This window comes from Cottoperca gobio, chromosome 6 (assembly GCF_900634415.1).
Source record: "Cottoperca gobio chromosome 6, fCotGob3.1, whole genome shotgun sequence".
NCBI lineage: Eukaryota > Metazoa > Chordata > Actinopteri > Perciformes > Bovichtidae > Cottoperca > Cottoperca gobio.
The window spans coordinates 4175992-4191005 of NC_041360.1; the positions used below are offsets into that span (position 1 = coordinate 4175992).

Here is a 15014-nt window from a genome sequence, read left to right on the forward strand (position 1 = left end):
GCCATCATTGGCCTGGTCACAAACAGAGAGGAGGTGAGAGACCTGACATCTTGGTGCCGGTACAACAACCTCCATCTTAATGTTAGTAAAACATCACCCGGGCTACGGTGGAGAGAGTTAGCATCTTCAGGTTCCTGACTCATCACACCAGTATCATCACAAAGACAGCGAGACAGCAGCTCTTCTTCCTCCTCAGGCTGTGGAGGTTCAACATAGACTTTCAACATATATCTTTAGAAGATGCTCTTATCCAGAGCAACTTGGGGGCAGTCATTGATTTGAACTCAAAACCTTCCGGTGTTCTATTTGGAAGCCTTGTCCTTACCACTAGACCACCACCACCCAGGATCCTCTGCAACTTCCCCAGGTGCACCATCAAGAGTCTCCTGACTCCTGGTATGGCAGCTGCATAGCCCTCAGCCGTACGACTCTACAGAGGGTGAAAGCTGCTCAGCACATCAGCAGGACAGAGCTGCCATAAATGGAGGAGCTCTGTACCCAGCGGTGCAGGAAGAAGGCTCACAGGATCATCAAAGACCCCCATCACCTCAGCAACACACTGTTCTGTCTGATGCCGTCTGGCAGACGGTACCGCAGCATCCGAGCCAACATCACCAGACTCCGGGACAGTTTTATCCCGCAGGCCAGAAGACTGTCAAACTCCTGAGCTCTGTGAAGTGTCATTACTGGAAATACGCTTTTTCACTTTACTGCTGGGAGATAGATGAAGAGATTGATAGCGTTACGCTTGATGGAGTGCAAGAGCGAATAGCTAAGCTAGCCTAGCCTTGACTGAAATCAGGGGGAAGTAGCTTTCCAAGCTCTGTACACTTACCAGCACCTTTAAAGCTCATGTTGTGTCTAATTGGCACATAAATTAAATAAGTAAAAATCACAATTGGAGTTTTTCTTCAACTCTTGGCTGATGTTTTTGTGACAGAAACTTGCTGACATTTGGGGCTATTAATCATGCTAACAAACAAATATCACCAATGTGCACCTACTCATGTGCAGGTGAGTTGAAACCAAGTTGAAACAAATACAGCTGGTTTATACGGCAGATGTACCTTGCAGCTCTATTAGTCTATAAAGGATGTGAACCTTAGTTTGACAGCTTCAGTGAACTGACAAAAGCATTTTAGGATCTTGGCACGTTTAAACCTGTCGCCGTGACTCTCTGCTGTGCTGTGCGTGCTGTGGTATGAACTGATATGTGCCTGAAGCCTTTCAAAATAAGCTTTATCACACACATTTTCCACAAGCTCAAGCATGTCGGGCCCTGTCCAGTGGGCTTTTGTGCTTATTTGCAATGAGAATCTGATGGACGGCATGATGGCCATGTTAAACACACAAGCAGGAGACGACAGATGTAGCCCATCGTTTTGCAAAGTAAGGCATGCAGCATCAATTCAACAAACACCTTATATTGGACTGTGTTTACACTGGTAAGATTGAGCAGGCTTTTGTGTGAACACCTATTCAGCGTATCAATATTTGCTTACAGAAAATACCTGCGAGTAATTCATTGGTTATTAAATGCTGCCTCATGACTTTCTGAACCATATGACGTCTTCCTGCAGAGTGCTGCAGCACTGATGAGTTAAAAGAAGCACCTCTCTGACAGAGATGTTCTGGCTTGTACTCACATCATCACAGTGAGAGCTCTCAGGCCTCGTCTTCCCTGCCTGTCTGTCTGCCACTCTGCCTGTCTTGTGCCGGGCTTAGGCCTGTGTTAGTTAGGGGAGCGCAGGTCGGCTCTGGGCTGCAGAGTTTGGTCTTAAGGCTTTGTCCACACATCACCACAGCTGATTGCTCCTCTGGATGGTTGGGATTCCCAGCTAAGACAGGGATTACTGATCCATGTCGGTTTCCCACCTTTACAGCAGCCACTTCGATGTTCACCCAGTCTGAATATAGAGTCTCTTTCAACAACCATTAACCATAACTGTTTAATCTAGTGTGTTTTTGTGCATGAAGACACACTGGAATGAACTTGAAGAAAAATACAGTGTAATCAGGCATTCTGGGCTGCTGATGGATACGTATGAAGTTCGTTTCCATTTATGTGACAGATTTCTTTGAATAATCACCTTAGAATCAGGTTCCTGATGATCGAATGATAATTTGACTCCCACAGGCCATCTGGCAAAGTGAAACCTTAGATTTGCACTGGTTATTTATCATATGATTACACCTCAACTACAGTATTTAACAATTTAACATGAATCCAATGTTCTCATGAGACTTAACAATGAGAACTTTCAAGTTATAGTTCATAAAGTTTAATACTTATTACCTTACGCTTATTCACTTTAAAGCTAACACATAACCCCCTAAAGAAGAAGAAGAAGAAGAAGAAGAAGAAGAAGAAGAAGAAGAAGAAGAAGAAGAAGAAGAAGAAGAAGAAGAAGAAGAAGATAGATATTTTTACATTTTACAGATTGTAAGGATCAAACAAATATATAATATAAAATATGATGTGTTCCTTAGTGAGATTAGAGCTGCTGGTGGGCAGATTGTGTTACAGTTTGACAGAGGTATGCTGGCTGTTTTCCCTGTAGTTTCACATTAAATGCACAGATATAAATATATTATTATCATTATTATTATTATTATTATTATTATTATTATTATTATTATTATTATTATTATTATTATTATTATTTTCAAATTGTATCAATCTTCCCATCCAACTCTAGGCAAGAAAGCAGGTAAGTGTGTTCCCCAAAATGTAAAACTATTTCTTTAGTGATGTTGAAATCAAGATATTCACAAGAATTGTTATGTATTCTAAAAAACTATGATACAATCAGCACAATTATTTTATACTGTGAGAGTCAACGATTTATTATATATATATATCTAAAACTATGCATTTATTTATCTATTTATTTATACAAAACCATTTAGGAATTAGCATCTATTTTCTATTTACAAGATTGTGAAGGTGTGTGTGTTATTTTATATTAACTCTTACTCTCTTGCTTCCTGTCCCACATCTACTGACCTCGCACGTTACAAGAGGAGAGGGAGAGACCGCGCCGGTCACTGTGATTACTCTGAGCAGCATGTGTGGGAATGAATTACAATATAATATATTTTAATGTATTTCTTGCTTTTTCCCTGAACTGAATAAGTCGCTAAATGTGTCGCTAGTTGCTTTTTAGAACTAGCTTAAAATTGGATAATTCCGGTCCCCGGCCGAATCGATCGTTGTTAGTCGTATTTATAATTATATAAAATGTATCAATAACCAAAAGCATAATAGATAATGAAAATAAGTTGCCGCCCATCTTGTATTGTTGGACTTGTGTTTCCACACTGCTTCTCAAATAGAAAATATTACGCCAGCCTACTATATTACCAGCTACAATGTTAAGTGAAAACACAGTTCTTGTTTCTTCTTCTTTGAAAGAAGGGACACATTGTGGGATCTATATTTTGCCATGTGATTGGGACAAAGCGCAAGACACAAAACCTTTTTGATTCACAGATTTTTTTAAAGATTGAAGACCCCCCCGTTAGAAAGTCCAACAACTCAATAGCTGACATTCCAGTGTACAGTGTACAATCGAGCTGTTTCATACTAGAGCTCAATAGCTAACATTCCAATCTACAGTACACAATCAAGCCATCTCATTCTGCTATGGAACAGGCTGAAGTTTCCATTGTGTCAGGGCAGTTAGCCCCAGAGACAGACAGAGCCAGCCAAGAGAGGAGTTAGGGCTGTCCGTCAGCCTCTAATGTCTCCACACAACAGCCCAAACCTAAACTGACAGGCACACACCATACTGACAGCCCACTAACAACACACTATTGTTCCCTTGCAAATGGTCAGAACACACCTTTCAAAGCCCTGAGAGAGAGAGCGAGAGAAAGTGGCAGAGAGAGGACGCTCAGAGACAGCCATATACTGTGGGCCTCAGCACACAGGAGCAACATACATGTAACATAGACTGCAGATTGGGGTTGGTCCATATTGCAATAATTTAATATATGTTACATTTTCTGGAAATCATTTGTGAAACTGATTGTAGATCAAGTAACTGGATGCTAATGTCTATGTTTAATAAGATAAAATACCTGACTAATTAAGAAAAATCCTGTGGATCCTGTATTGCCAGAAATCAGTGCTGCTCACGTGATATGTTTGGAACACCGTATAACACCAAGTTAGGATTGAGGAACTGGAATGTCATCCGATCAACTGCATGCCCTGTTCTCCTACCAGTAAACTAGGCAATTGTTTTTCTCATTGTTAATGCAAAAGGGAGAAGTATTAGACTGACATACACACATACAAACAAGTATGCTCATGCACATCTCTCAGCTGTGTCCGCTCAAGCAAGCTTCCCTGTCAGTGCTATGTTCAATTTCTCTACGCGCGCACACACACACACACACACACTAACTCAGGCAATAGCCTGTCCTCTCACGGTGCTATCCAGTGGATGCCTTCCAAAAATATCTGATCCCCTAAAGACATAGTTACTGTTTTCAAAAGGAATCTGATTTCAAGCAGAATCCTGCACCACGTACTGTCGATATACATTTGGTTTAATGAGAAGGATAAAGAAGTCTGTGTCGTTATGTCAACGCTTTGTTGATGTGGAAATGAGAATTTCACTATGTTGCACATTCATCAGCTGCTGTGCCTGCGTGCGTGTGTGTGTAATTTTTGGATTCTTATTGCCTCAGCCTGTCATTAACCTCTCAGTATGTTGTAATAGTAATAATAAAAATAATAATAATACATTTTATTTATAAGCGCACTTTTCATTTGCGTAAACAAAACTCAAAGTGCTAATAGTGTAATAGTAGATGTGGGCATGAGCACATCTACATTCTGTATAATCTGATGATGGCTGAAGTCTTTTTTATGCATCCCATTGTTTGCCACTTGCACTTTATCTTAGCGTTTACTCCAATATGAGGGTCAGAAAACTCATGGAAAGACATGTAAATATTGCTGTTACATAAAAAAGGAAGTGACAGAGAACCCGCAGAGGCTCCATCTGATACCCTACCTTCTGTCGAATCTGTTCTTCCATCTTGATGGGGGAGCCGAACTCTGCGACCTGACGGACGCCTTCACTGGCGTAGCCTCCATACTCCCATAGCACGTAGCGTCTTGAGTGAGACGCACCAATCAGAGCCGACCAGTGGTTGGCTCGTCCTGGAAGACATTTTTATTTTTTAATTCAGTTTTGAGTGGTTTGAATTCTATTAAATAAGTCAAAAAGAGAGAGAATACTCGCTGGTTGAATGACGTCCTGTATCAGTGTATTCAGACAGGGTTAAAAAAAACAAAACGGTATTTTTCAGTTGGTCAGTCAGCATTGTTCTTTGGCTGGGAGCAGTTGTGGTTTTACTGGGGGGTAATGTGCGGGAATATTTCTTGGCAATAACTTTGTGGAAGTTTCCAGGCCACCGGTGGAAACTAGAGGAAGTCACTGCGTCTGTCCAAGAAATAGTCCCGCACATAACCTCCTATTAAACAGCAACTTGTTTTTCCATATTGCTTTTGTACAGATTAAAGATTAGGAGATAAATAGTTTTAGCTTTGGAAAGTGCCGACTGGCTGTTTCCTTGTTTCCAATTATTATGATATGTTAGCTAACAAGCTGCTGACTGTAGCTTCGTATTGATCTAACTCCCATCAAGAAAACAAATAAGCGTTATTTCAGTAAATTGACTTGGTTTAACCTGTGCTGGTGCGTTGATCTTATACACGTCTCTCACCAATTTTTGTGGCCATTTTTTCGTCAGCATTGTTTTTGTCTCTTTCTGGTTAATTCTCTAACAAAACTCTTTTTACTATAACCGACTGACATGTCCAGACTCTTTTGACTGGTGGTGGTCAATGGTTTGAACTCACTTGGGTAGTCCTTGGGATGTATTTTCTCTGACCAGTTTCCGTGGAAGGTGAGTCTGTACTTGGCTGTTCCACAGGCGCAGCACTCCATAGCAGGAGCTTCTGTGGCTTCACCAAACACACGTTCTACAGGGAGACAGGATGTGGACATGACAACACACATATATGTAAAGATTTAAGGATAAACCAGATGCACAAGCCAAATAAATGATATAAAACACGGTGAAGGAGCTAACCGACAAACAGAGATCCGCCAGTGTGCAAGCTTTGACACAAACCAGATACATTAAATGTGGACCCAGTGAGAATGTCACAGAAAGACATCCCTGGAATAAACTGATATTTAAATGACACATTAACCTTGACGTAGACTCATAAATATTCAAATATTGGCCTCGACCAATGTTTTTGAAAGAAAGGTCAAGGGGGTTACTTAAATATTTATGAGTCCCCAAATTATTTCAAAGAAATCTAACTTCAAATCTAAGTTATAGCAGGATGTGCCCTACTTATGTCAGCAAATTGAAACAGGGAGGCTTGATTGGCTTGCATAATAGCCTTGAATATTTGATTTTATGAAAGTAAAATTCCCCTGAGATTAAGTTTGGATAACACTTTGTACAGGCTCTGCTTTTTATTGTACAATAAACTTGTGCATCAGCGCTAATAGAGTCCTGTCGCCTCACTGTCTCACAAGAGTTAAGTGTTTATTTGAAGAGTGGACAGCTTTCCAAATCTGGTGTGGCACTTTTCTTTGTAGGGACATCACAGGTGACATAAAAGCTATGTTGCTGCTCTGTGGTGGACTACAGAGGAATATTTAAATTCCAGACTCCCAGGAGATCCATTATTCGTCGTCCTTGTAGTTTTGTCCACCGCCTCTGTTGGCTTCATATTTGTTTTAACACGGTATGAAAGACTGGGAGCAGTTCAGTTCCAAAAAGGGGGAAAAACGACAGATAGAACAAGGGATAATGGCACCATGATGGGCGGTCAGGGATGAAAAGAAAAGCAGCCAACGAGGGAGAAGAGGACATGATGGGCAGCTGTCATTACCTTTCTCACACAGTTGAATAGTGAGAGAGCCTTCATCCTGGAAATAAATTATTCTCTTCTGGACAATACTGGCCCTGGAGAGAAATGGAAAAATGGAGAGAAAGTTGGATAGTAAGAGGGGTGCAAAAAGTGCATTAGATGAATAATACTGTTGTGTTTTTTTCAATATCTGACCCATATAATCATCGGCAAGTAGGGAAGGTAATGTGTTTGCTGATGTTTCGTAGTGGATGCGGTTTACACATGTATTCACAGGAACAGCGCTGTATTCTCTTCATCATGACACAATCACGCTGCTGCAATATGAAATGTAACAGAGCAATCATGCCCACGGACATGAAGAAGAGAGAGCTGGAGTTACAGGCGGAAGCAGGAGTCTTTACACGGACTGCTAACAGACCCAAATTCTAACTTATGAGCTGATATTGGCTGGAAATGATTCTGTCCCAATGACGTTGTTTTACTAAAAGCAGTTCCTCTCCAGTAAAAAGGAAATTAATTTGTCATATTGCGCAGACAGAGCTGTGAAACTTTGTGTCATGCCTCTCCTATGGACATTTGGAGATGACAAAGAAGGTATAAAATGGTCAGTAAGTTTTACTTTTCATTTCAATAGAAGTGCATACACTCCCAGTACTTTCACATTCCCTGTGAACAGTTCTGTAACTTTGCACCTACATTTTTCTTAGATGAAAAATGTATTTTCTCTTTAAAATGTTGGATGAACTAAAAAAAGATGTTTATCCCTTTACATAAATTGGCAACAAACCTAAAATAACAAAAATACCAAGCAATTAAAAAACATTTGTCTGATATAAATCTATGTGTTTCTTTTTTCCATCTTCATCAAGTTCCCCTTCTTAGACCTGCGACCCAAAATTGAAAATGTGTGCGCCCGAGGCAGCTAAGCTCATGAATGCATAATTTCTACATTAACCGAGAAATATTCATTAAAATACTCAAATGTATAGAAGAACAGCAAATCATATCACAAGTCACAAATCTTGTTTTATATTTTGAACTAACGTTACCTGTTGGTGACTGAGTTTTCTCTCCTGACTTACTTTTCAACTGTCTTTTAAAATGTTCTGCTTTGTTCTGGAAGAAAACCCACAACCTTCTCTTGTAAGGTGGATTATTCAAATGCAATGTGTTGCTTTTAAAGCTCCTCATTCTTTCCAATTACTCTGTCACACCATTCAACAGATATTCACATTTATATTTACGTTCTGACGTTAAAGATTTTTGGTTTTGACACGTGGCTTAGTTCCCTGTGATACGGTCCAGTGCAGCAAAAAAACAAAAAACATCTGCAGAAGCTTGAGATGATAAATGAGCAGCAGAATGCATGCTCGTGTGTACTGGCTGAGGGTGGAGGAGAGGCTGGAGAACTTGACCCTAATGTGCAAGACAGTGTATAAGTATAAGTGTTTAAGTAGCTCTCAAACAACACAGAACACTTCAAATAAAGAATATGTGTCCAGGAATAATTTACTGAAGAATTTATCAGAAATTCTCTGAATAAGATCACTTTTAGGAAACAGAAACATATGTAGCTTTAAGGCTACTCAGACTGATACATGGCTTATATGGGTTAATATGAAAGAAACGGGGATGGGTGGTGTTCTATAGTGTGTGGTTAAGGACGTGCTACAGCACTGCTCATTATATCACAGGTAAGTACTGTACCGTGCTTTATTTTAGTTACCTATTCATTTGGCAGTAAATCCATTAACTGCAGTACCTATTTATGTGTATGCATGTATGTATGTTTATGTATGTATGTAAACTTATATTCAGTTGCTAGTTTAAGAAACACTACCCTAGACTTTAAGTCTAATGTTAGCCTTAGAAGTAGAAGTGAAAGAAGAAAGAGTTTAAGATAAGTGTAGCCACATATCTTACAGTAGCTTCAGGCAATCTTAATCTTGAGTTGATAATTCAATGTGTCATTTTCAAAGCAGTTAATGGCTTTTCCCCCAAATTACATTTCATAATTGTCATCTTTAGTAGAAGCAAAGTTTGTGGACAGCAGAACTGTGACAGAAGCAAAGTGTCAGTAATCACTCTTCAGTCAGAATGCATAAACTTTTGCAGATTTCTGTTTCAGAAAATTCCACCAATACATAATACTTTATGTAATGGTATTAAATAGATTGAAATATGTAACGTTTTCTTTTCTTTTTTTACAAGCATACTTTGTGTCGCCAAAGCAAAGTCTTCAGAGTGTCTCTGAGAATGATAAAAGCGGGATATGAAAGTGAGCTGAACAACACTGACTGGAGACAGAGGAGGGACCGGCAACATTAAGTAGGAGTTATCGGTTATATTGCTCCTATAAATCTTACACAGACTCCATGCTGCAATATACCCTGCAACATGGGCTGACTGCTTGGGCATGAAATTGAAAAGGAAAAACAAAATATACAGACGAGCTGTCCTTGAGTTTTTTAAGTAAATTCTGTAATTGTTTTCAATGAGGCTACTGGTCAACAATACATTTGGACAATTCACTTTGAGCTTTCAGTAAAAACGATTCACACCTACAGTTAGCTTCTGCCTGTCTTTATTGAAGATAACTCCTCTTCACTTGACGTTCAATCTGTGCATCAGTTTGAGAGTTTACTCAGCTCTACTATAAAACGTGTCATTATTATCACTCCACCTGAGAGAAGGCAGACATTAATACAGATATGTGGAGGAGGAAACAAGTTCAAATTCATCAAGTTCATTTCCCTCTGGTCCGAAAGAGGTCATAGATTACTTTATATATTAAGTAATGGAGCTAGGGTTGTTAAATAATAATGTAATGCAATGAAAATAATAATAATAATAATAATAATAATAATAATAATAATAATAATAATAATAATAATAATAATAATAATAATAATAATAATAATAATGATCAACTTTATTTATATAGCAACTTTCTAAAAAAGGTTACAAAGTGCTTTCCAGAAAAAACAGCCAGAAATGCTGCAACTTCAATGTAACAAAAAAAACAACAACAGAAGGATCATGAAAACAAGGGAGTATAAAATACAGTTTAAAAATATATAAATAATGGGCTGGGAGGGATGATAAAACCCAGCAACATATTAAATATTCATAAACACTTTCCTATAAAATAAAGTTTTAAGACGGGATTTAAAAGACGCTGGTGATGTGGCACAGTGTTGCACAGTCTGTGGCTCTCACAGCCTACAGCAGTGCTGAGTTCTTCACTCACATTATGATATTGTCCACATAGGTCATCTTTTAAGTGAACCATAACAAAAAACATTACATTTTCAGATGCCTGTTTCAGATGACTGAACCTATCCAAAGGTGTTTTAAAATAGGTATCAACTTTCACTTCTACTAACTACTTCCAAGTCAACAAGTTTGAATTGCAATTGTTCAGCATTTCATTAAGGGAGTGGTCAGTGTGCAGATTTAAACCTCTACTCTAGGCAGCCATTAATAACATAGTGTCTGACGTGTGTTTGTAGCTGCAATCAATTACTTTTTATTTGACTTTTTATTGTGTCCACCTGGAGGCAGTGAAGCTTGTTACAAACAAAACATTGACATATTATCACCTTATAAAGTTAATGATGTGTTAGAAAGCATTGCTCATTTACATATCCGGCAGACACAGAGAATGTATTTACTACCAACACCTTAGAACAGCATGTGGCTCTGTAGCTGACTAAATGCTCAAGTGTGTTCACTCGCTGGTCACTAATGTTGTCAGTCTGCTGTTTGGTGCATGGCAGGTAATGCATAGCGGTTCTATAAGAGTTTCTCTAACCACAAATGTAACAAAACAGTAAAGTTGTGGACTGTCAAACCAAGAAAAGAGCTGAAAGACACTAAAAGTATCTGCAGAGCTGAGGGGAACTGCAAAGTTGGGTAATAGTTATCTGGGGGTTTGTTACTATGAAAGACTCCTTTCACATTACACTTAAGTTGCCTTCACATGATAAGAAATGTTCTCTCCGCTCATGAGAGCGGCAGCCTTGCGGTTTTGTTTCCATAGTTACCTCCCCTACTTGGCTGTGTCGCTTCTGACTACGTCACATACAGCTGTTATCTCATTGGTTGCACTTTGAAAAATCAGCGGCAACCAAGGTCAAAGTTCAAATAATTTGAACTTTGAGCGCAACGCTTTGTGGCAACTCAAAGTGGTACGCGACTCCAAGGGTAGCGCTTCTGCCTCATCGGGCGACACCGCTCTCTCCATAGGAAAACAACGGCAGACTCAGGGCGGAACGGTTCAACCGCTGATCATGTGAAAGCAGCTTTAGTCATTTAATCTAAATAATGATTACTGCAGCTTTAAAGAAAATGAGAAATGTACTGTATCTATATGGTATCCTGCAAACTTAGATGAGCCTCATTCACACCCACGTTCTTAACTCATCCTGTATTTATCAATATGGTACAAATTAAACTGTATTAATACAAGAGTGCCTTTAAGTTACACAACTGATCAATCAGAAAAAACAGAGCTTTATCAAATTATTTGATTTTATCACAAAGTTCAGTATTTCTTGTGCTGCTTTCCCCCGTGACCCCCTCAAACAGTGAGATCTGATCACTGTTGTTTCCTTTGCCATTTCCCCTCTCATTGTGAGCTTCAGCATCAGGCTTCTCCTTTTAGATCTGGACTCTCACATTGGGAAAATCCAGTATAGCTTCTGTCTAGAGACGTCCTCTCTCTCTGACTGTCAAGTAGCACCAAGGAGCTGCTGTGGCGACCTGCCTCTGACACTTGCTGATATACTGTAAATGATTGGCAGCATAATGCAAAGCAGACGTCTGTAAGACAGCACTTTATTCCGAATAAACATGGAACAACTAAACATCATTGCCTATGGTAGAAAAAGGATTTGTCTCGGCGACACACGCTAATCTTACAACCCTTTAAACAAAGGATATTAATGAGTCCATATCTATATTTTTCCATCTATTTCCGACCTGCCATACTGCTGTTGACAATTTCTTCTTATTCCCTTACTCCTTCTGTTCAGGTTTCTTATTAAACGTACTCCCATTTGCATCTCTTGCCTCATGCATTATATATGTTTCACAACTCAGCGACATGTCTGCTGACTTCTCTTCTGTGTACCCTGGAGGCTTGGACAGCACTCCCCGCTGAATCTTCAGGATGCTGTTTGGATTCATGCGGGGAGCTCCCCAGAGTGGAGCAGCAACACATACAGCTGTGTGACTGTTTATACAATAATCTTTTCACTCCATGACAAATGCTCTTGACTGCAATAGTCAAGAGCACAGAATTGGAGGAAACACACTTTTTGCTTTACAAAAGCAAAGTGTCCTGTTTGCATTTATTGTGTTTTTTATTTCCACATACACAAAATGACCCTATGGAGATGGAACAACACAACAAAATAACAGATATTCAATTGATTGATAAGGCAAAAAATGATATTCTAAGTGGCTCCTCTGTGTCTAAATGAGGAGTAATAAATATTACAGGTTATAGAAAAACAAATATGAACACAGGAAGCACACACCTGTTGTTGTATACAGTATGTTAGAAATTGAAAGCAGAAGGTTTTTTCAAAAAAAGTTAGCTTGAGTAATGCCAACATGAGTATATAAAATAAGGATATATTCAGTGTGAGGTTCACTTTTTTAAAATGTGTTCATCATATTCATCATGATGTAGTTCTTCCATTGCACTCTGCACTTATTTTACAACATAATCATCAGTACAAACTATTGAAATAGTACTGCCTTTTAATCAACACACAATGCCATCTTCAAAGAGCAGCTAAAGAAATTACTTTTTAAAGCTGATATTGCAGTAAGACCTGCATCCACTGTGTGATCATCTGCTGAATTACACTCGGTGAACAGCCTATTTATTAGTTCAAGGGGAAATTTGACTTAACAGCAGCGGAGAACATCAGAGAGAGAAACGACATTATAGGAAAAGTTCATTTTATATTTAATTATATTCTGAAAATTATTTACTAAAAAAGTCCAAATGGCCCTTCCCATTACCACTGCAGATTGTGATCGTACCTTGGTGAAATACTCGGTAAAAACATTAAAGGTTCTATGATTGGTGATTCCATTATAATTCCCATTATAATCTGGATGGCCTTGCAATACAAAAAATCTAGCCATTCTCAAGTAATATTCAAACTAGCAATCACATCTCACCTCTAATAGTGTGATCAGATTGAAACATTTCTCTTGGGGTACCTAAAGAAAAGGAAACAGCTTCTGTAACAGCCAACAGCTAACACCGGTACAGTTTCATGTATAGCAGGTACGTTTGTTTACCATGTTCACCATTTTAGGTAAGCATGTTAGCATGCTACCATTTACACAAAGTACAGCATGAGGAAGATGAGGACATCTTTAGTTTTCCAGGTTAATTGGTCATTAACCAAAATATAGGACTAATTCAAATGTTGACCTGTCGATGGTGCTAGATTAGAAAAAGGTATTACAATTCATCCAGAGGGCGACATTAATGTCTTACAGTGGTGCTAGAGAAAAAGCCAGTGGAAAAGTAATTTGTATGTATCTTCTGGGGACCATGAATATCTGCATTAGCTGCATTAGCGTGGCTAGAAATGTAGTGGGCACAGTACACAGTACTTTAATGTAGATGGCTTTGTTTGTGGCTTAAAGTTTGAAATGTGTTTTGTTAAGGGTGAAGGTTGGTAATGGTCACATTTCGTCACTGCTTGATGGCGGTGCTAAACACAAGGTCAGGATCTCCATACAAATGTCATGTAAATCAAGTCAGTAGTTGTGTAGTAGTTGACAGACTTACTGCCCCACTGCCGGCGAAAACAATAAACCATACAGAGAGAATCAATTCATATCAGCTTGAATTCATTACTGCATTTATTATTCATGGGACTTTAAAGCTGACGTTAAATAGCAGCACTCCGGCAGCAGTGGTTTGTGACAGCTATGCATACTTGAAATAATCTAGTCCTGTGATCAATACAAAAGGCATGTCTCAGTCTGTGACTGCGCCAAGACAGGAAGAGTTTAGATCTTGCTGTCAAGCTGCTTTCAAGAGTCTTGCAGTTAAACTTGTGTTGTCACCGAGCGAGCAGACGACTGGTGGCCTCTTCCTCCTCCTAGAGGCCTCCCAGTAACAGCAGCAGAATACTGATGGGAGGATTGAGCAGAAGGTTGATGTGAGGTGAAAATGTGATGAACACACGGCCGGAGGGCAGTGATATAGCTAGAGGAGAAATGTAAGCGTACACTTGATAACGAGATGAGAAGTGATCAACAGAACAGCGAAACTTAAGATTGGAAAGCAGTCTGCCTCACCCTCTTTCTACTCGCACACTCACTTTTCTCTCATCTCTCTCTCTCTGCCTGTCTTTTTTAGCTCCGGGTGGAAACGTTCCCAGACGCTGAAAGAGTTTTCAGGAGTTTCTGGAGATTAAAGAACAGATTTGGGCTGAGCTCATCAGAACTACCAAAGGGACCTTGGTGACCTGGGGTGGAAATCACAACAACAAAAAACAACACACAGTCTCTTACACTCTCATGTACGAACACACCCCGTCGCACCCTGAGGAGCCTCTGCATGTCATGCTTGCGAAAGGGGAAAAGTCAAAACAAGACAGAAATAAGAAAAAACCCTTTTCCTGAAAATCCTCCTCATGGCATGCGGCAGCTGAAACTGGATGATAGTCATAGACTGTATATATAAAATGATCGTTAGAGAAAGAAGGGAAATTGTGTGGGTGACACACATCCAATAAAGCAGTCTGGGAAGGTTTGACAGTTTCTCTGTGAATCAGAAGTGTAATCAAGTAGTTTTTAATATATATATACTCAAGATATAAACAAAACTTCAACCGTTTTCATCTTCAGAGGTTGTCAAACCCGAGGTTGGAAGATAATTTCAAAGATCTATGTTCGTGAGCATTTGTGAGTTGTTTTCTTTTGAAACTGAAAAGTTTTGTGGGTAGAATCACATATCAGCAGTTGCTTTAAAGTAACTGAATAAGTATTTTTTCTTAAAGTTGCACGAATAAATTGTAACAATGGATTAAATGACTATGTATTATGTGAAAGGTGTTAACCT

The 15014-nt window shown here is 39.2% G+C and overlaps 1 protein-coding gene across 1 annotated transcript in view; it reads right to left on the bottom strand.

Annotated features, from left to right (window-relative positions):
• The window catches only part of spon1b (spondin 1b), an 86645-nt gene that overhangs the window by 48621 nt on the left and 23010 nt on the right, over positions 1-15014 (bottom strand). Inside the window, exons 4-6 of the mRNA XM_029434233.1 lie at positions 6932-7005; positions 5879-6001; positions 5028-5176 (exon numbers count right to left, since the gene is read on the bottom strand). Of these exons, the coding sequence (XP_029290093.1) occupies positions 5028-5176; positions 5879-6001; positions 6932-7005 (346 nt within the window). The remainder of the gene's footprint in view (positions 1-5027; positions 5177-5878; positions 6002-6931; positions 7006-15014) is intronic.